The 23,222-nt window shown below is 44.3% G+C and overlaps 1 protein-coding gene across 3 annotated transcripts in view; it reads left to right on the forward strand.

Moving 5' to 3' along the window:
• The window catches only part of rab11fip3 (RAB11 family interacting protein 3 (class II)), a 116,159-nt gene that overhangs the window by 15,922 nt on the left and 77,015 nt on the right, over nucleotides 1-23,222 (forward strand). For all 3 annotated transcript variants that reach the window (XM_068056712.1, XM_068056710.1, XM_068056711.1), the window contains exon 2: nucleotides 22,702-22,798. In XM_068056712.1, coding sequence (XP_067912813.1) covers nucleotides 22,702-22,798 — 97 coding nt within the window. The remainder of the gene's footprint in view (nucleotides 1-22,701; nucleotides 22,799-23,222) is intronic.

The following is a 23,222-nucleotide window of genomic DNA, read 5'->3' on the forward strand; positions in this document are numbered from 1 at the left end:
GATCTTTTCCAATGATTTTAAATCTATGACCTCTGACCTCTGGTTCCAAAGGGAATAGTTTTTCTCTATCTTCTCCATCAAAACTTAATTTTGAAAACCTCATTCGGTTACCTTTTCACCACTTTTGTTTCAGGGAGAACAGTCCTAACTTTTCTAACCTCTCCTAACTGAGGTCCCTCATCTCTGCTAAACATCCTCTGTACCTTTTTTTTTTTTTTCTAAGGCTTTTACATCTTTCCTAGAGCTTGGTGCCCAGAATTATATACACAACTCCAGCTGACATCTAACCAGTGATTTTATCAAGTTCTAGCTTAGTAGAAGATCATAAGAACTAGGAGGAGGAGTAGGCCGTCCGGCCCCTCGAGCCTGCTCCGCCATTCAATAAGATCATGGCTGATCTTTTCGTGGACTCAGATCCACTTACCCGCGCTCTCACCGTATCCCTTAATTCCTTTATTGTTCAAAAAGATATCTACCTTAGCTTTAAAAACGTTTACTGAAGAAGCGTCAACTACTTCACTGGGCAAGGAATTCCATAGATTAACAACCCTCTGGGTGAAGAAGTTCCTTCTTAATTCAGTCCTAAATCTGCTCCCTCTAATCTTGAGGCTATGCCCTCTTGTCCTAGCTTCACCTGCCAGTGGAAACATCCTCTCTACTTGTATCTTATCTATTCCCTTCATAATTTTATATGTTTCTATAAGATCCCCCCTCATTCTTCTGAATTCCAATGAATATAATCCCAATCTACTCAGTCTCTCCTCCTAAGCCAACCCCCTCAACTCTGGAATCAACCTAGTGAACCTCCTCTGCACCCTCTCCAGTGCCAGTACATCCAAGTAAGGAGACCAAAACTGCACACAGTACTCCAGGTGCGGCCTCACCAGTACCTTATACAGCTGCAACATAACCTCTCTGCTTTTAAACTCAATCCCTTCAGCAATGAAGGACAAAATTCCATTTGCCTTCCTAATTACTTGCTGTACCTGCAGACCAACCTTCTGCGATTCATGCACAAGGACACCCAGGTGCCTCTGCATAGCAGCATGCTGCAACTTTTTACCATTCAAGTAATAATCCTTTTTACTGTTACTCCTACCGAAATGAATGACTTCACATTTGTGAACATTGTATTCCATCTGCCAGACCTTTGCCCACTCACTCAATGTATCTATGTTCCTCTGCAAAGTTTCACAGTCATCTGCAGACTTTGCTCTGCCACTCATCTTAGTGTCATCTGCAAACTTTGACGCCCTACACGTGGTCCCCAACTCCAAATCATCTATATAAATTGTAAATAATTGCGGTCCCAACACCGATCCCTGAGGCACACCACTAGTGACTGCCAACCAGAATAGCACTCATTTATCCCCACTCTCTGCTTCCTGTTAGTCAACCAATCCTCTATCCATGCTAATACTTTACCCCTAACGCCATGCATCCTTATCTTATGCAGCAGCCTCTTGTGCGGCACCTTGTCGAAGGCCTTTTGGAAATCTAGGTACACCACATCCACTGGGTCCCCATTGTCCACCTTGCTCGTAATGTCATCATAGAATTCCAAAAGATTTGTCAAGCATGACCTGCCCTTCATGAACCCATGCTGCGTCTGCCCAACGGGACAATTTCTATCGAGATGCTCTGCTATTTCTTCCTTGATAATAGACTCGAGCATCTTCCCCACTGCAGAGGTTAAGCTAACCGGTCTATAATTCCCCATCTTTTGTCTACCTCCCTTTTTTAAACAGTGGCGTCACATCTGCTGGGACTACCCCAGAGTCCAGCGAATTTTGGAAAATTACCGCCAGTGCACCTGCTATTTCTCCAGCCATCTCTTTTAGTACCCTGGGATGCATTCCATCAGGGCCAGGAGACTTATCAATCCTTAGCTCCATTAGCTTGCCCAACACTACCTCTTCCGTAATAATGATTGTTTCCAGGTCCTCACCTACGTTAGTCTCTTTGTCAATTACTGGCATGTTATTAATGTCCTCCACTGTGAAGACCGATACAAAATACCTGTTCAATGCCTCGGCCATTTCTTCATATCCCATAACTAAATTCCCCTTCTCATCCTCTAAAGGACCAACGTTTACTTTAGCCACTCTTTTTCGTTTTATATATTTATAGAAACTTTTGCTATCTGTCTTTATATTCTGTGCTAGTTTTTTCTCATGTTCTATCTTACTTTTCTTTATAGCTCTTTTTGTGGCTTTCTGTTGACCTTTAAAGTTTTCCCAATCTTCTAGTTTCATGCTGTTTTTGGCCACTTTGTATGCCTTCTCTTTCAATTTCATAGCCTCCCTTATTTCCTTAGACACCCATGGCAGATTACCCCTTTTCTTCCAGTCCTTCCTTTTCACTGGAATATACTTTTGCTGAGCACTTTGAAAGTCCTCCACTGCTCGTCAACCGTCGCACCATAAAATCTTTGTTTCCAGTCTACTTTAGCCAAGTCCTCCCTCATTCTATTGTAGTCCCCCTTGTTCAAGCGTGCACATTAATGTTTGGTTATAGCTGTTTGTTAGCTGCTGAATTTTTTTAAATAAAATCCCATTAAATGGTGTGAATGTGCCTCTTGCTGACCGCAATGTAAGGGAAAATAACCTACTTTTGAAGATCCCCGATGGCATGTTATTATGGTGCAGCAATAGAAAGCAGAGATGATGCCAAATTAACCAGGCTCTCTGGAGACTGACTGAAGCTAATCTGTCTTCCTTACTGTTCAGTCTGTTTTTTAAATGTTGATTTTTCTCAAATTTTGCTGATGGCAATATTATTAGCCGGGTGACTGATGCTCAATGGATCACTGACCTCTTTTGGCATCGACCTTCAGTGTCTCACGAGCTACGCTCTTGCTGGCCTTTGCCTATTTTTCCCTGTCCCATGTATTCAGTGGAGCATGATGTTGGAGCTGGCAGCATTCTTTCCATTCTGACTCAGCTAACCTAAGTAAATGTGGATTAGTTGCAGCGTAAACTGGTTTGCTTTTGGCCCACAAGTGCCCTCTTGTGTGGCAGGGTCTGCAGATGGGTCTTGAGTAGTGCACTGGCCTGGAGCTGTTGGTGGAGCAGATGGGGGAAATTATGTCTGCAGTTTCACAAGCATGAACCTTCAGCAGCCAAGATGCCCAGTGCTGTTGGCTGGGGTTGTGGTGCCACTCTGAGTTTATGGAACATGGCGAGAATTACAGTTAATGACTAGGAGATAGCAGAGTGTGACGTAGGATTCAGGAAAAGATGGTAACACAGTTAGTTGAAGGTCACTGGTGAGTTACATATTTTTCCATATGACATAACTAGTTGTGGCTGTAATGTGAGTGTTGTTGTGCACGCTATGACAGGCTTGTACTATATTTGAAACTTGTGGCTTTGTCTATGCAGTTTCATTTTCTCGCTATTGAACTTTGGTTACCACTGGGCTAGATCCCTTTGACTGAAAAATGAACTAGAGAATAACTGGATAAAAGCAAGTTATATACTAGTATATAGGAGCAGGAAATATGATGGAAGGGTGTCCATTGGCCAAGGTGGAAGCAATTTGTGAAACTTGGGCATGGATTGCAGAACAAGGACATGGGTGCCATGACCAGAGTTGAGAAGAGAAAACACGTGGATAAACGTTTACTGGTGTTATAACCCTTACAGTAATTTACTTACACAGCTCAAGAACAGAATGGAAAGGTGTGAATGTAGACCAAGATCAAATGCTACATGGCACATCGTGGTTCTTGTGGTGCTGAGAACATGGAAATGTCACTTCTGCAAAATCATGGCCGAATAAAAGAAACATTTGTATAAAGCCTTGGAATTCTCTCAATTGGTTATAAAGACCTTGTATATGAGTTACTTGTGCAGTGACTTAGGGGGTAAATGTTCTGTTAATGAATATAATGAGTTGCAGTAGTTGACCTGAATATTTCCATGATTATTCTTGGCATTCAGCAGAAACTTCACAGAGCATTATCTTGCTGTTCTGGGTATTTATGTCTGATCAAGTACATGAAGCAAATCCAGAAGAAACCAGCTGTGATCTTTTGAGTCCAGTTCCATGTTGGAGTATAATTCTATAGTCAGAGTAGCAGTTCTGGTCTTATTTCTCCTGACACTTTTTTTTTTGATTTTACATGTTAAATATTCAGACATGTTGGCTTTTTGATTGATCAACAGCTGGTTCTGTTCAAGGATACCTTGACCAAGATGGCTTTCTATAAGGAGTTGCCACTGTTTTTAGTGAATTGGTGTTTTTTATTTCTCCTAGGTCGTGGTACTTGCCTCTCCATTTCACTCCATTGTGTCTGAGCTGCCTGCATTAACTGGTCGGGTGGGTGGATGGATTGGGGTGTGTTACTTTTTTCTTAACTTTTCAATCTCCTCCCCCACTTACACACGGGTCATTCTGGTGGTTTAATTGGCAGTTGTCCACTTGTTCTCTTGATGACATGATCAGGATTGGGAACATGCTGTGTGGAGTCTGGGGCCATTGTATTAAAATGTGTGGGTAAATGTTCTGATTTTATAATTAAGTTCAATGGTTATATACTGAAGAGCATTCCGAAGGGATCGTTCCCTCCGCGACACCCTGGTCCACTCCTCCATTACCCCCACCACCTCGTCCCCTCCCATGGCACCTTTCCCCTGCAATCGCAGGAGGTGTAATACCTGCCCATTTACCTCCTCTCTCCTCACTATCCCAGGCCCCAACCACTCCTTTCAGGTGAAGCAGCGATTTACTTGTACTTCTTTCAATGTAGTATACTGTATTCGCTGCTCACAATGTGGTCTCCTCTACATTGGGGAGACCAAGCGCAGACTGGGTGACTGTTTTGCGGAACACCTCTACTCGGTCCGCAAGCAGGGCCCTGAGCTTCCGGTTGCTTGCCATTTCAACACTTTTTTCCCCCCCCCCCCCCCCCCACCTGCTCTCATGCTCACATCTCTGTCCTGGGATTGCTGCAGTGTTCCAGTGAACATCAACGCAAGCTCGAGGAACAGCATCTCATCTACCGATTAGGCACACTGCAGCCTGCCAGACTGAACATAGAGTTCAATAATTTCAGAGCATGACGGGCCCCCCATTTTACTTTCACTTTTTGTTCTTTTTTTTTCTTTTTTACAACCCTTTTTTTTTTTTGCATTTATTTCATTTCATCTTAGTTTGTTCAGTTTGCTTACCCACTTTTTTTTCATGTTTGCACTTGCTGCTGTTCAATATTCAGTCCGTTAACACCTTATCTGTACTAATGCTTTGTCTTTCAACGCACCATTAACATATTGTTTGCCTTTACTCCATGACCTTTTGGTCAGCTATGTGGCCTTGTCCAATCTGCACCTTCTCCTTTGTTATCTCTTGCCCCACCCCTGCCTCACTTGCTTATAACCTGTGACATTTTTAATATTTGTCAGTTCCAAAGAAGGGTCACTGACCCGAAACGTTAACTCTGCTTCTCTTTCCACAGATGCTGCCAGACCTGCTGAGTGGTACCAGCATTTCTTGTTTTTATTTCAGATTTCCAGCATCCGCAGTATTTTGCTTTTATTATACTGTATTAAGATTCATGGGGGAGGAGACAGGATGTAGCTAATGTTGCAAATCAATCTGTTTAATACTCTGGGAAGACATTGAGATATTTAAATATTTTATTTTAAATTTGTTTTGCTGATTAAACACAAGATTGTGAATATTGCTCATATTTGATGTGAAAAGTTAAGATGTTACTCATCTCACTTGATTTCTTTTAATCCAATCTTTTAAGAACCGATATTGCTTGAAAACCTGATATTGCCTCACAGCTCCAGCGACCCGGGTTCAATTCTGGGTACTGCCTGTGTGGAGTTTGCAAGTTCTCCCTGTGTCTGCGTGGGTTTCCTCCGGGTGCTCCGGTTTCCTCCCACATGCCAAAGACTTGCAGGTTGATAGGTAAATTGGCCATTATAAATTGCCCCTAGTATAGGTAGGTGGTAGGGAAATATAGGGACAGGTGGGGATGTGGTATATGGAATTAGTATAGGGTTAGTATAAATATAGTTGATGGGTGGCACAGACTCGGTGGGCTGAAGGGCCTGTTTCAGTGCTGTATCTCTAAACTAAACATAAACAACCATCCAGGATTTAGGTCAAAACCCAGCAGATCCCTATTTGCTGGTGAGCAGCTTTAGAGAGCTCAGCCAACCTGTGCACAGGCCTTCTCTTTGTGGGCGTCTAGTGCCGGTATAATCACTTTGGAGTTGGGGAGGCAGGGAAAACCTGTCCTAAACTGTTGTTGCTGAATAGAACGTGTGATGCACATTGATGGGAAATTGAGTTGAGTGCAGATGAGTTCATTTTTTTTTTTAATTGCCTGGAAATCAAGCCATCTGAAGGCCAGACCAGGCTGCATTCGAGATCAGTTTGAGCCTATGTTTTCTGTGAAGTTTTTTTCTTCTGTTACTTACTACTTTTGGCATGTGGACTTGCAACTCTTTGTGGCTGACAAGGTGTCTGATTTTCTTTGTTTTGTATTGCACACTGGTGAGTGCTTCAGATAAGCTACCAAATCAAAATTTAAGGGAACTCAGCCCTTTGCATTTGGTGTGCAGGATTCTGTGGAAACACACAATCTCATGCACGCCCAGGAGACAAAATTTATTTTCTAACCATAGTGCTCTGTTTCTGCATGTCAGTATGCTAAGTAAAGTCACTAAGTATCAGTAACTTGCCAATAAATTTTTGGATGTCCGAACTTTTTTTTTGTATAGAATGTTGGGCAGTTTTCAGGTTGAATTGCTGACTGACTAATCTATGAACCATAGGCAGTGACTTTTTCAGCAGTTTGCAGAAATCCTGACCTAAGCCCAGCAGGGGCATAGTCCCTCCTTTTAAGGAAATCAGACTATCAAGAGTACACCAATCCCTGTCAAAAGCAGCCAATCCGGTTAATTATTTGGGAGTCGGGAATATGGAATAGTTTCTAACTTTTGTTCTGGGGGAACATGTTCAGTTCATTCTGATCAGTCTCCACTTTATAGATTTTTGTAGTATCCTGCCTCTGCTTGAATTGTGAAAATATACTGTATTGTAGGTCATTGGGTCTAACCTACTTTATTTGGATTTTCAAGAAGCATTCAATAAGGTGCCACATAGTTATTACACAAAACTAGAGCTCATGGGAATGGGGATAATATTACATAAACATAGAAACACAGAAAATAGGAGCAGGAGTAGGCCATTTGACCCTTCGGGCCCACTCCGCCATCCAAAAAAGGTCATGGCTGATGGTCTAATTCAGTACCCTGTTCCTGCTTTTCCCCATATCCCTTTGGCATTAAGAAATATATCTCTCCTTGAATATATTTAATGATTTGGCCTACACTGCCTTCTGCGGTAGAGAATTCCACAGGTTCACTCCCCTCAGAAGAAATGTCTCCTCATCTCTGTTCTAAATAGCATACCCCATATCCTGAGACTGTGACCCCTGGTTCTGGACTCCCCAGCCATCGGGAACATCCTCCCTGCATCTAGCCTGTCTAGTCCTGTTAGAATTTTACAGGTTTCTATGAGATCCCCTCTCATTCTTCTAAACCCTAGTGAATATAGGCCTAGTTGACCCAATCTCTCCTCTTGCGTCAATCCTGCCATCCCAGGAATCAGCCTAGTAAATCTTCTTTGCGCTCCCTCCGTGGCAAGAACATCCTTCCTCAGATAAGGAGACCAAAACTGCACACAATACTCCAGAGGTGGTCTTACCAAGGCCCTGTATAACTGCAGTAAGACATCCTTGATCCTGTACTCAAATCCTCTTGCAGTGAAGGTCAACATACTATTTACCTTCCTAATTGCTTGCTGCACCTGAATGCTTGCTTTCAGTGACTGGTGTACAAGGACACCCAGGTCTCGTTGCACCTCCCTCTTTCCCAATCTATCACCATTCAGATAATCTGCCTTTCTGTTTTTTCAGCCAAAGTGGATAACCTCACATTTATCGACATTGTACTGCATCTGCCATGCATTTGCCCACTCGCCCAACTTGTCCAAATCACATTGGAGCCTCTTTGCATCCTCACAGCTCACATTTTCCCCCCCAGCTTTGTGTCGTCTGCAAGCTTGGAAATGTTACATTTTGTTCCTTCACCCAAGTCATTAATACATATTGTGAATAGCTGGGGCCCAAGCACTGATCCCTGTGGTACCCCACTAGTCACTGCCTGCCACCAGGAAAAAGCCCCGTTTATTCCTGCTCTCTGTTTCCTGTCTGTCAACCAATTCTCAATCCATGTTAGTATTTTGCCCCCAATCCCATGTGCTTTAATTTTGCACAGTAACCTTTTATGTGGGACCTTGTCAAAAGCTTTCTGAAAATCTAAGTACACCACATCCATTGGTTTTCCCTTATCTATTCTACTAGTTACATCCTCAAAAAAAACTCCATTAGATTTGTTCAGCATGATTTCCCTTTCATAAACCCATGCTGACTTTGCCCAATCCCGTTTATGCTTTCCAAGTGTTCTGCTATCACATCCTTTTATAACAGACTAGCATTTTCCTCACTATTGATGTAAGGCTAACTGGTCTGTAGATCCCTGTTTTTTCTCTCCCTCCTTTTTTAAATAGTGGGGTTACATTTACCACCCTCCAATCTGCAGGAACTGTTCCAGAGTCTATAGAATTTTGGAAGATGACCACCAATGCATCCACTATTTCCAGGGCCACTTCCTTTAGTACTCTGGGATGTAGATTATTAGGGCCTGGGGATTTGTCAGCCTTCAACTCCATTAATTTCTCCAGCACAATTTTTTTTTTTTACTAATACTGATTTCCTTCAGTTCCTCCCTCATTAGACCCTTGGTTCCCTAACACTTCTGTGAGGTTATTTGTGTCCTCCTTTTGTGAAGACCGAACCAAAGTATGTGTTTAATTCTGCCATTTCTTTGTTCCCCATTATAATTTCCCCCCCATTTCTGACTGTAAGGGACCTACATTTGTCTTCACTAATCTTTTTCTCTAATTGTTTCACATTTATAGAAGCTTTTACAGTCAGTTTTTATGTTCCCTGTAAGTTTACTCTCGTACTCTATATTTTCCCCCCTGCTTAATCAACCTCTTTGTCCTCCTTTGTTAAATTCTAATCTGCTCCCAATCCTCAGACTTGCTGCTTTTTCTGGCAATTTTATATTTCTCCTCTTTGGATCTAATACTATCCCTAATTTCTTTTGTAAGCCACAGTTGAGCTACCTTTCTGGTTTTATTTTTGCGCCAGACGGGAATGAATAATTGTTGTAATTCATGCACACGTTCTTTAAATATTATCCATTCCCTATCCACCACCAACCCTTTTTAGTAAAGTTCCTCATTCTACCATGGCCAACTTGCACCTCCATACCTTCATAGTTTCCTTTTTTAAATTTAGATTCAAGACCCTAGTTTCGGATTCAACTACTTCACTCTCCATCTTAAGAGGAATTCTATCATGTTATCTTTGCTCCTCCCCAAGGGAACCCGCACAACAATATTGTTAATTAATCCTTTCTCTTTGCACAATACCCAGTCTAGGATAGTCTGATCTCTAGTTGGTTCCTCAAGGTATTGGTCCAAAAAACCGTCATTTGCACACTCCAGGAAATCCTCCTCCACAGTATTATTGCTAATTTGGTTTGACCAATCTATATGTAGATTAAGGTCACCCATGATGACCATTGTACCCTTATTGCATCTGTCTCTAATTTCCTGTTTAATGCCATCCCTTACCTCTCCACTACTGTTTGGGGGGGCCTATAGACAACCCCCATCAACGTTTTCTGCCCCTTGGTGTTTCCTAGCTCCACCCAGACAGATTCCACATCATGATTTTCTGAGCCTATATCCTTCCTCGCTATTGCATTGATTTTCTTCCTTTTACTAACAACACTGCCTGTCCTTCTGAAATACTGAATACCCCTGGATGTTCAGTTCCCATCTTTGGTCACCTTGCAGCCATGTCTCCGTAATTGCTACTAAATCAAACCGTTTATATCTATTTGTGCTGTTAATTCATCTACCTTATTGCGAATGCTCTGCACATTAAGATATAATGCCTTTAGACTTGTCTTTTTAACATTGTTAGTCATTTTAGCTTTATTTTAGCATGGATTGAGAATTGGTTAACGTACAGAAAAACAAGGCAGGAATAAATGTGACCTTTTTGGTTTGCCTATTCCTATTTCTTGTGTTTAGTATCCCTAATTTGCTTACCTGTTTATCCTTTGCATTCCATTTCTGTTTTCTCACCCACCATGGTTAATGACTCTGCATTGGGACACTTGTGGGAATTAATCAAGTTTTGTGAAATCAGGTCAGTTAACCTTGTACAAATATATTTGTACAATCATTTGGCTCTCAAGTATTCCCTTACATCTCCAATTTTTCCATCCTGGGCTTGATTAAGCACTGCATTGGGACTGGCCTTTTACCTGATCCCTGCTGTATTATGCTTTAAGCAATCCTATGCCGCGAACAACAGATGCCCCTCTACGTTGCTTTCATCGATCTCACCAAAGCCTTTGACCTCGGCAGCAGACTACTAGAAAAGATCGGATGTCCACCAAAGCTACTAAGTATCATCACCTCATTCCATGACTATATGAAAGGCACAATTCAGCATACCGGCGCCTCATCAGACCCCTTTCCTATCCTGAGTGGCGTGAAACAGGGCTGTGTTCTCGCACCCACACTGTTTGGGATCTTCTCCCTGCTGCTCTCACATGCGTTTAAGTCTTCAGAAGAAGGAATTTTCCTCCACACAAGATCAGGTGGCAGGTTGTTCAACCTTGCCCGTCTTAGAGCGAAGACCAAAGTACGGAAGGTCCTCATCAGGGAACTCCTCTTTGCTGACAATGCTGCTTTAACATCTCACACTGAAGAGTGTCTGCAGAGTCTCATCGACAGGTTTGCGTCTGCCTGCAATGAATTTGGCCTAACCATCGGCCTCAAGAAAACGAACATCATGGGACAGGACGTCAGAAATGCTCCATCCATCAATATCGGCGACCACGCTCTGGAAGTGGTTCACGAGTTCACCTACCTAGGCTCAACTATCACCAGTAACCTGTCTCTCGATGCAGAATCAACAAGCACATGGGAAAGGCTTCCACTGCTATGTCCAGACTGGCCAAGAGGGTGTGGGAAAATGGTGCATTGACACGGAACACAAAAGTCCAAATGTATCAAGCCTGTGTCCTCCATACCTTGCCCTACAGCAACGAGGCCTGGACAACGTATGTCAGCCAAGAGCGACGTCTCAATTCATTCCATCTTCGCTGCTTCCGGAGAATCCTTGGCATCAGGTGGCAGGACCGTATCTCCAACACAGAAGTTCTCGAGGCAGCCAACATCCCCAGCTTATACACACTACTGAGTCAGCGGCACTTGAGATGGCTTGGCCATGTGAGCCGCATGGAAGATGGCAGGATCCCTAAGGACACATTGTACAGCGAGCTCGCCACTGGTATCAGACCCACCGGCCGTCCACGTCTCCGCTTTAAAGACGAATGCAAACGCAACATGAAGTCCTGTGACATTGATCACAAGTCATGGGAGTCAGTTGCCAGCGATCGCCAGAGCTGGCGGGCAGCCGTAAAGGCGGGGCTAAAGTGTGGCGAGTCGAAGAGACTTGGCAGTTGGCAGGAAAAAAGATAGACGCGCAAGGAGAGAGTCAACTGTGTATCAGCCCCGGCAACCAATTTTATCTGCAGCACCTGTGGAAGAGTCTGTCACTCTAGAATTGGCCTTTACAGCCACTCCAGGCGCTGCTTCACAAACCACTGACCACCTCCAGGCGCTTACCCATTGTCTCCCGAGACCAGGAGGCCAAAGAATAAGATGTTTATAAGTTGAACTACCTCTTCACAAAGTCCCATCCTTCAGTGAGTGTAAATTATAGGGTAATTAAATCCCCCACTGAATTAATTCCTTTTTAATTAAAGCAATTCTGCACCAAGTTATGGGAATAAGCTATAGTGGGAGCGGAAGGAAGTTTGAGCAATTCATTTTGTAAAACTAACTTTTGATTCATGTTTAAAGGGTCCCCATTCAAATAGAACATTTATTTCCCTGAAACACTCTGGTGTGAAGTCGTTTACTCTGAGGCTGTGACACAGCCATGCGAGGCAGAATTTGTTGATATGTAGAATCTGTGCTGCAGCTTCTATTTTTAATCATGAAAGTAACCTGCAAATTGGGTTAAATGGTGATGTTGCTCTGAAACTGTGGCTGTAAAGTGTAATTTGCAGCTAGAGATTCCACATTTTGGGCAATTAATCACATGAGCAGGCAGCGTTCAATTGCTTTTCTTGCTTGGCACATTCCTGTCTGCATCCCAGAAATTGCAGCTGAGTTGTTTATGGGGTGGCGGTTAGCTGCTTTGTTAGTTACTGCGTTCCAGAGGGATGTTTGTGCTCAACTGTATAAGCAGAACTTTACTGTGCCTGGGTTTGGTGTTATGTTGGTGTTACATAATAATTAGTGTTAACCTGACTGTAATAACAATCAGAGCCTTTATTCTATCGAGTAGACTGGCTTTTAGGAGGTACCTACGTGGTTTACATTAACCCTTTGATTTCTAGAAACTTTGAAGAACTTTTGAAGTTTAATTTTTTTTTTTAAAAGTACTTGCTGTCCTCCTAATTCTTTTGCTGTTCAATCTCTCTGCAATAGACATTTGATAAGCTAGCAGAATGTATTCAATTACATCTGCCACTTGTCTGGGCAGACAAGCGTGAGGTGATGCACTTTGGCAGAAGGGATCGGGTGAGCCAATATAGACTTAATGGCACAGTTCTAAAGTGTAAAGGAACAGAGGGACCTGGGGTTCATGTGCATCGATCTTTGAAGGTGGCAGGATATATTGAGAGAGTGGTTATTAAAGTATACAGGATCTTGGGCTTCAGAAATAGAGGCATTGAGTACAAAAGCAGGGAACTTGTGCTGAACCTTTTATAACGCTATGGTTCGGCCCAACCACCTTATTACATCCACTTCTAGTCACCACATTTCGGGAGGGATTTGAGTGTTCTTAAGGGTGTGGAGGAAATTTTCCAGAATGGTTCTGGGGATTGATGATTTTAGCTACAAGGTTAGATTGGAAAAACTGGGGGTTGATCTCCTTGGAGCAAATGAGATTGAGGGGAGATTTAATAAAGGTATACAAGATGATAGACTTAAATAAGTTAGACAAGGAAAAACTGTTCCCATTAACAGTTGGTGCAAGGACATTTTATTCATTTGGGATGTGGGTGCACTGGCCAGGGCAGCATTTGTTGCCCATCCCTAATTGCCTTGGAGAAGGTGGTGGTGAGCTGCAGCCTTGAATTGCTGCAGTGCTTAGGATGTAGGTGCACCCACAGTGCTGTTAGAAAAGGAGTTCCAGGATTTTAACCCAGTGACAGTGAAGGAACGGTGATTATACTTCCAAGTCAGGATGATGTGTGGCTTAGAGGAGAACTTGCAGGTGGTGTTCCCATGTAGCTGTTGCCCTTGTTCCTCTGGATGGTAGAGGTCACTAGTTTGGAAGATGCTGTTGAAGGAGCCTAGGTAAGTTGCTGCAGTGCAACTTGTAGATGGTGCACACTGCTGCCACTGTACTTTGGTGAAGGGACTGAATGTTTGTTTTTTGTTTGTTTGTTTGATGGGGTGCCAGTCAAGTGGGCTGCTTTGTCCTGGATGGTGTCGAGCTTCTTGAGTGTTGTAGAAGCTGCACCCATTAAGGCAAGTGGAGAATATTCCATCGCACTCCTGACTTGTGCCATAGTCATAGAGAGATACAGCACTGAAACAGGCCCTTCAGCCCACCGAGTCTGTGCTGACCAACAGCCACCCATTTATACTAACCCTACACTAACCCCATATTCTCTACCACATCCCCACCATTCTCCTACCACCTACCTACACGAGGGGCAATTTACAATGGCCAATTTACCTATCAACCTGCAAGTCTTTGGCTGTGGGAGGAAACCGGAGCACCCGGCAGAAACCCACGCAGTCACAGGGAGAACTTGCAAACTCTGCACAGGCAGTACCCAGAACCGAACCCGGGTTGCTGGAGCTGTGAGGCTGCGGTGCTAACCACTGTGCTGCCCTATCCTGTCATAACCCTGCATAATCTTCAAGGCTGCAAAAATCTGGTCATCCCTGGACCTTCTCAGTTCCACTGAATAAGCCTCTGCTTCTCTAGTCTATCTTGATAACTGTAACCCCCTCATCTTTGGTAACATGCAATTGTAGATGGTGGACAGGCTTTGGGGACACACATTGAAGGTTTTGAACAAGGGATGTAGGGGAAGAACTTTTTTACGCAGCTAGTGGTAATGACCTGAAAGTTGCTGCCCACAAGGGTGGTGGAAGTGGAGACAATCAATGATTTCACAAGGAAGTTGGATGGCGGCTTGAAGGAAATAAACTTGCAGGGCTACAGGGATCGAGCGGGGGTGTGGGACTGACTTGATTGCTCTGCAGAGAGCTGGCATTGACTTGATGGGCTGAATGGCTGCCTGCTATGCTGTAAATGAATGGACTTCTTTTGTCCTCTGATTTCAGTCTTCACCTTGGATTCCCTGCCCCACCCTGCAATTCACCATTCTCCTGGCTTTTCTAAACCTGTCCATTCGTAGAACTTTCACCAACCACAGTCATTGCCTCCATCTCCTATGTCCCCTCTTGTTCCCACGTCTTGATTAATTGTAAAGATCTAGCCAGTGTATCCCTGAACCTCCTTCAATTGCCCATGTGTGCCAGAGGGAGAGAAACTTTTTTTTTTTCTCCATTTACTTGCAACTGCCCTTTTGAAATTGCTGAACCTTTGGCCCTTCATCTGACGTAACAGCTCCCTGTAGTTATCAATTTGCCCAACCATTCACTCGCTCTCATCTCCAGAAATCTATCTTTTTTCCCCCAATATAGACCCCATTTTCATTGAGCACAGACTTGACCTGGAGTACAACTAGTTTAGTAATTAATAGCTATATCTAGCTTGGTTACATTTGAGTTTTTACTAGGTCCCCTCTCCTCTGCCACAAGTGACCACTACACTTGGATCATCCTGGAGGGAAGAAGATAACCAGACTCTCTTCAGTACAACCAGTCGTCCTCTCCACTCTTGCTTGTCCCTTCGCCACCTCTGCACGGTATATGCAAGGAGCTCATTAACTTCTTCAAAAATGAGATTATTTCTTTAATATGTCCACCTCGCTCCTCCCAACGCCCCCCCCCCCACCTCCTTTTGCTTCCTAAGCTGTCCCAGCATTTCTTACACTCCATGCACTCTACAAGATCACCTTGCTGACTAGACATGCCTCCTCTTCCCTCGACTCCATTCTCATTGACCCTGTCTTCCATGTCTATGTGCTGCCCCTTGGCAACCATATCCATTGAGGTGGGTACAGTTTTCTTGCAATAACACCCAGCTCTGCCTCGTCTTCACTACTTCATGTCCACTGCATCTGTGCTATTGGAATGCTCGTGACCTCTAGTCTGAGTCTTCCTTTAGCTGAACCATTGGGAACACCAATTTGAGGCCCCGGTACAAACCTCATTTCCATCTTTTATTTTTGTAAAGACTTTAACTTGAGTAAATAGGTAAACATAATATTTGGAATATACATGTGCATCGTAAGTATAGAAAATTTGTGGTTTCTTTTACCCATAGCTGGGCCTTGGGATTAACGAGGCTCTACCATAGGCTCATTTGAGATCTGACAGACCAGCATTTGATGATTTGGGAGTTGTCCTTGCTCTGAGTCAGAGTTTCCACTGAGTGCTTAATGCAGCAAGTAATAAAACTGGATTAAATCCATGCAGATGGAAAAACATGGAAAACAGAGTAATGAGCAGGTATCAAGTATCTGGTTAATTCCCTCCCTTCCTGGAGTTGACTGGGTAGTTTATTGACCTCAATGTAATAATTCACCCTTATGGGTGGGGGGGGGGGGGGGGGGGTGCGGTCTGCATGCGTGTGATGTGGCGAAGCCTCCGCACTATACCCCTCACTCCTTGTCTTTCATCCGATGTGCCCACCCAAAACTCCTTGTCTCAGCAGGGCCCGTCTGATTGTCCCTGGCGAGGCACTAAAAACGTAGCTGAGTTCCACAGCCTCCTTCCCGTTGCCTCTGATGGCTGTGTGTAGTTCCAGCAGTGGCCACCACTCCCGGTGATGCTGCTGGGACTAGGAGCTGCTGGCCTGCTGAGTGGATGGCAGTTCCTTTAGGTGGGACTTCCTGCATCAAGGAGGTGGAAGGTCTGGCGAGTGAAAAATCCCAGCCTGGCTCCTCGGGCCCGGCGGAGGCCGGTTCCCCACAGACTTTTCGGCCAATGGGCGGGCCTCCCGCCCAATGTAAAATTCTAGCCTTGATGTCTGAAAGCTACTGTCCCCATTTTCAGCTGGCTGTGGGGGTCAGTGGTGAAGTGGAGCTAGATGTCATCAGCACAAGTGAAAGATAACCTCATTCTTCCACATAATGCCACCAGGGGTGGGGGAATGATGGTGTCCTGGGGTACACCATGGGTCATCATGAGGATACAGGAGCAGAGATTGTTTGAAGTGATGTAAGAATTTGGGTCTTTTACTTATTACACTGTTCATTGGGACATTGGTTTGTCATAGCATATTCCCAGCATTCCATCACTTTAGCAGAAGATTCTGGTAACGATTACAGGAACTTTCCCTCGCATGGAAAAATTGTAGTTGATTTATAGTTGTTGGTGCTCTGTGGCACTGCCATTCCTTTTTTCATTTCTCCACTTTCTGTTTACACAGATTTTTCAGTTGAAACATGATGTAGTTAGAAGTTGTGTACGTTATATCTCTCTGCCTTCTTTATGACTGGGTAGCCCATGTTTTCTTGGCATATCTAATACTTTTGCGTTTCTCATTTGGGTTCCATTTACTGTTTGCTTTCCTAATTTCATAATTTGTTTAAATACTTTGCGAACCTGTTCACTGTCCTTCCAGTTCTGATACATAGAATGAATAGTTTAGTCTTGTCATGCATCAATGTGGTAAAGATGGATCGCAGAAATCTGTTCTATTTTTCCAGCTCCAGAAGATCTAAGTGCTTGAGTTGTTTGAGGTGTAAGCCTTTGTTCCCCTGCCTCCTCTGACTTTTCAAAAAAATTCAGTGCAGGTATGTCTCTGGGTATTCTTTTTCGCAAATCTGCTTTCTCTTTTAATAACCTGCATCAGGCACCCCCCATTGCTGGAGGAAGATGGGTAAGCAAGTGCTAGGAGGTGCAAGTATGGCCCAGGTGACGACGTTTCCTTCCTCTGAACAAGTGTCTGACTACCTCTTGTTTAGTGTGTTGCACAGTCTCCTGGTTTGGGTGAAGATCAAGAATATACCAACAGGCTGCCTAGTGCTATGACCAAGAATGGAAGATAGATTGAGGTTCTGGGTTATGCTTTGGAGAGGAAGGTTGTGGGGTGGGTGGTGCAGGCAGAGTTGGGGTGTTAGATGGTAGTTGGCCATCACACCAGCCAGTGGGTGTAATGGATTGCTGTATTAATGTGAGCTATTGATGGCACCATTGCCATTCTCCAAAGGATGTTTACTTGTTGCTTGGATACACAGCTGATCCTCACCCAGTTTCATAGTGTCAGTCATCAATATTGAATGTAGGCTCTGTTGCCGGTCATAGATTTTACACCAAACGCATTGCATGAGTCAGGAGTGCCTCATTACATTTGACTGGGATTCACTTAGTGTTAGAGGTCTAGATGGAGCAGTATGTAAATAGTCCAACTCGGGAAGGGGCCATACTGGACCTGGTGTTGGGGAATGAGCCCGGCCAGGTGGTTGAAGTTTCAGTAGGGGACTACTTTGGGAATAGTGATCACAATTCCGTAAGCTTTAGAATACTCATGGACAAAGACGAGAGTGGTCCTAAAGGAAGAGTGCTAAATTGGGGGAAGGCCAACTATACCAAAATTCGGCAGGAGCTGGGGAATGTAGATTGGGAGCAGCTGTTTGAAGGTAAATCCACATGTGATATGTGGGAGGCTTTTAAAGAGAGGTTGATTAGCGTGCAGGAGAGACATGTTCCTGTGAAAATGAAGGATAGAAATGGCAAGATTAGGGAACCATGGATGACAGGTGAAATTGTGAGACTAGCTAAGAGGAAAAAGGAAGCATACATAAGGTCTAGGCGGTTGATGAAAGACGAAGCTTTGAAAGAATATCGGGAATGTAGGACCAATCTGAAACGAGGAATTAAGAGGGCTAAAAGGGGTCATGAAATATCTTTAGCAAACAGGGTTAAAGAAAATCCCAAAGCCTTTTATTCATATATAAGGAGAAAGAGGGTAACTAGAGAAAGGATTGGCCCACTAAAGGACAAAGGAGGAATGTTATGCTTGGACTCAGAGAAAATGGGTGAGATTCTAAACGAGTACTTTGCATCGGTATTCACCGAGGAGAGGGACATGACGGATGTTGAGGTTAGGAACAGATGTTTGATTACACTAGGTCAAGTCGGCATAAGGAGGGAGGAAGTGTTGGGTATTCTAAAGGGCATTAAGGTGGACAAGTCCCCAGGTCCGGATGGGATCTATCCCAGGTTACCGAGGGAAGCGAGAGAGGAAATAGCTGGGGCCTTAACAGATATCTTTGCAGCATCCTTAAACACGGGTGAGGTCCCGGAGGACTGGAGAATTGCTAATGTTGTCCCCTTGTTTAAGAAGGGTAGCAGGGATAATCCAGGTAATTATAGACCGGTGAGCCTGACGTCAGTGGTAGGGAAGCTGCTGGAGAAGATACTGAGGGATAGGATCTATTCCCATCTGGAAGAAAATGGGCTTATCAGTGATAGGCAACATGGTTTTGTGCAGGGAAGGTCATGTCTTACCAACTTAATAGAATTCTTTGAGGAAGTGACAAAGTTGATTGATGAGGGAAGGGCTGTCGATGTCATATACATGGACTTCAGTAAGGCGTTTGATAAGGTTCCCCATGGCAGGCTGATGGAGAAAGTGAAGGCGCATGGGGTCCAAGGTGTACTAGCTAGATGGATAAAGAACTGGCTGGGCAACAGGAGACAGAGAGTCGCAGTGGAAGGGAGTTTCTCAAAATGGAGACGTGTGACCAGTGGTGTTCCACAGGGATCCGTGCTGGGACCACTGTTGTTTGTGATATACATTAATGATTTGGAGGAAAGTATAGGTGGACTGATTAGCAAGTTTGCAGATGACACTAAGATTGGTGGAGTAGCAGATAGTGAAGGGGACTGTCAGAGAATACAGCAGAATATAGATAGATTGGAGAGTTGGGCAGAGAAATGGCAGATGGAGTTCAATCAGGGCAAATGCGAGGTGATGCATTTTGGAAGATCCAATTCAAGAGTGAACTATACAGTAAATGGAAAAGTCCTGGGGAAAATTGATGTACAGAGAGATTTGGGTGTGCAGGTCCACTGTTCCCTGAAGGTGGCAACGCAGGTAAATAGAGTGGTCAAGAAGGCATACGGCATGCTTTCCTTCATCGGACGGGGTATTGAGTACAAGAGTTGGCAGGTCATGTTACAGTTGTATAGGACTTTGGTTCGGCCACATTTGGAATACTGCGTACAGTTCTGGTCGCCACATTACCAAAAGGATGTGGATGCTTTGGAGAGGGTGCAGAGGAGGTTCACCAGGATGTTGCCTGGTATGGAGGGCGCTAGCTATGAAGAGAGGTTGAGCAGATTAGGATTATTTTCATTAGAAAGACGGAGGTTGAGGGGGGACCTGATTGAGGTGTACAAAATCATGAGAGGTATAGACAGGGTGGATAGCAAGAAGCTTTTTCCCAGAGTGGGGGATTCAATTACTAGAGGACACGAGTTCAAAGTGAAAGGAGAAAAGTTTAGGGGGGATATGCGTGGAAAGTTCTTTACGCAGAGGGTGGTGGGTGCCTGGAACGCGTTGCCAGCGGAGGTGGTAGATGCGGGCACGATGGCGTCTTTTAAGATGTATCTAGACAGATACATGAATGGGCAGGAAGAAAAGAGATACAGAACCTTAGAAAATAGGCGACATGTTTAGAGAGAGGATCTGGATCGGCGCAGGCTTGGAGGGCTGAAGGGCCTGTTCCTGTGCTGTAATTATCTTTGTTCTTCTTTGTATTTCAGGTTTAGGTGTGTTAATCTAAAATTTATGCAAATATTCAGTTCAGAATTCAAGGCCTCAAACATTCCCCTTACACTCAAAATTAGGAATCTGTTCTGACCCTTTTGTTGCTGTCCACATTGGCTTGGTGCTTTTCTAGGGTTTTTGATGTGCATTTTCCATTGTAGATTGAAGTTCTTATTTCGATGCAGAATAGATGCTGTTTTTATGCAGCTTGTAGCTTTCATCTATCCGTGTGATGCACTCTATACAGATATTGCAGCTTTAATATAGATGTATAAGGGATATGGCCTTTCCTGTTTTATTGCCTAAGTATTGTTGGAATGCCTTGCTAGATGGGGAGGCACATCACTTTTTGTAGCTGCTCAGAGTTGTTGGTGTTCTCCTAAGGGTAATGGCTTTGGCTATACTCAACAGGCAAAGTATGATCGGAATTAGTATTTGAAATGCAAACTGGGCTGACCGATCCTTTGTCCCCTTCACCATCAGGTCAGATTACCTGAAGGTGCTGGGGATATGGTTCGGAAGGGCCAGGGCGTGCACCACAACCTGGAGGGAGTGTGTAGCCAGGGTACACCATAAACTGAGCATGTGGGAGCAGTGATCTCTCTCCATTATGGGTAAGAACCTGGTCATCCGGTACGAGGTGCTCACGTTGTTGCTGTACGTGGCACAGGTCTGGCCCATACCCCACTCCTGCGCCGTGGCGGTCACCTGAGCCATTTTTTTGCTTCATCTGGGGATCCAAAATGGACCGGGTCCGGAGGGACACGATGTTCAAACCTCTGGTTAAGGGCGGGAAAAATGTACCCAACGTCACCCTTGTCCTGATGACTACTTTTGTGTGCGGCCACGTCAAGCTGTGCGTAGATCCCCAGTACACAAACTCCAAGTTTCACTATGTGCTGAGGTTCTATCTGTCCCCAGTGTTGCGAAAGATGAGCCTGGTCACATTGCCGCAGAACACTCCATCCAGTTGGACCGTGCCGTACCACCTATCCTTCATGGAAAAGTTTCTGTGGGAAAACACCTTTGACCACCAATCCATCAGGCAGCGGTCTGCACGGAATGTCCTCAAGGCCGTACAGGAAAAGGAGATGGTGGATCCTGTTGAATGGCTCCCTGAGCAGATTGCCAAAGTCATTTGGCGGAATGCCTCATCGCCAGAACTTTCAAACAAGCACCAAGATGTAGCTTGGCTGGTGGTGAGAAGAGCCCTCCCTGTCAGATCTTTCCTGCACGCCTGGAGTCTCACCCCCTCCGCACAATGCCCTCGAGGTGGCTGTGGCGGGGAAGAGACGGTTTCCCACCTCCTTCTGGAATATGTCTTTGCAAAGCAGATGTGGAAAGAGATGCAGTGGTTTTTGGCGAGGTTCATCCCAAGCAGCTCTAACACAGGAGTCGGTGCTGTACGGGCTGTTCCCAGGGACGCACACCGAGACAAACATCAACTGCTGCTGGAGGACCATCAATTTGGTGAAAAATGCTCTTTGGCCTGCCCGAAACTTGCTGGTCTTCCACTGCAAAGAGTTGTCCATGACCGAGTGTTGCAGATTGGCACATTCCAAGGTCTAGGACTACATGCTGAGGGACGCAAGAAAGATTGGGGCAGCTGCGGCAAAGGCTCAATGGGGAAAGACCACTGTGTAAGGTTCTCTTCTTTCCCCCTTTCCCCCCCTCACCAAGATCAACTGAGGGGCTGGATCCATGGAAAACCCTTTGGGCTGTATCCTGCAAATATGGGTTTGCTGCAAAATGTACATGGCATGTAAAATGAAATGGAAGGGTTGTGAGGCAACTCACTCCTGTATTGAAGGAAACTGATCTCCTTTGCACTTTGTATTGTTGACTGGGTACTTTTTTGAACTGCTTTGTAATGTATTTGTTACAGACTTTTATGAATAATGTTTATTTTGGAAATTAAAAAGTATTTGAAATGCCTGTCTGACTTGTCTTCATGATGCATTGTCTATTGTCCAGTAGGACACACTCTTTCCTTGTCCTCTTCAGCTAAAAGGTTGAGAACAATAGTGGGGTTCCCCCATGGGAGGGTGCAAGTGTTTTCATGGACAAAATAATAGGGATTTTTGCCTAGTTAACATGTAGTTTGTTTTGTGGTGAGCTCACTGTGACAAATTCTATTAGCCAGGGAAAGTTGAACTGTGAATTGGTCCATTAAATGGATGAGATGTGAAGTAACAATGTAGCCAGCTGGTTTGGAATTTATCTTGGGAGTGTCCTAGCAGAGCTTGTGCTCATGGCTTTTTTTTTAAGTAATGGTGATCTGGGCATGTAAGGCACTTGTACCATAAACTTGGGGTGTGGGATTAAGCATGAGTACTGTTTCAAAGTGCTAACACAGGAATGATGGGCTGAATGGCCTCCTTCAGTGCTCTTTTCTGTGCTCCAAGTTTCTATGATTCTTCAATGGATCCACATTGTAGTGTATGATATCTTAAGACTGTGCAAGTTAACAAGTTTGTGCTGTACAGTTGCAAGCTAACTATTTTAGTTGTGGGGACAGGGCTGAGCATCTTTTGTGGACTGTTGCTGCTTGATGTCCCAATGTTACAGTGGACCTCCTTTTTTTGTGCCTTCAGGTGAAGGAGTTGACCAAGTACCTGGATCCTGCTGGTCTTGGGGTCATTGCCTTTGAGGACTTCTGTCACGGAATCGCTGCTATCAAAAATAATGGAGGTAAGGATTGTGCAAAGTAAACCTACAGGGTTTGTGCGGACTGTTGCTGAATTGCTCCATTTTTATATGGCTTTGGTTCATGTGTTAACTCTACATAACCAGTTTAAATCGGAACGAACTGGAAGAATTCAGTATGGTTGGTTAACATCCTTTCGCCTATGAAATATGATGGACACGCAGCAAGCGATCCATTTAGGTGGAGTGGCTTCTCTTGGTGCACCTTTGGCTATGAAGGCCTGGAAGAATTCAGTTGTAATGGTGAATAAAATGGGTTAACAATAAATATTACATTAATTTATAGCACCGTTCTTGATGCACCCTACCTCACAGACCCAAGTAGTGACTGTTTGTTTAATTTGCCTTAAGACTATCCCCTCTTTCTTGGGGACTTCATGTAAAGACCTAACTCTTTTCTTGTTAGTCT

Source organism: Heterodontus francisci, chromosome 24, assembly GCF_036365525.1.
Source record: "Heterodontus francisci isolate sHetFra1 chromosome 24, sHetFra1.hap1, whole genome shotgun sequence".
NCBI classification, from domain to species: Eukaryota; Metazoa; Chordata; class Chondrichthyes; order Heterodontiformes; family Heterodontidae; genus Heterodontus; species Heterodontus francisci.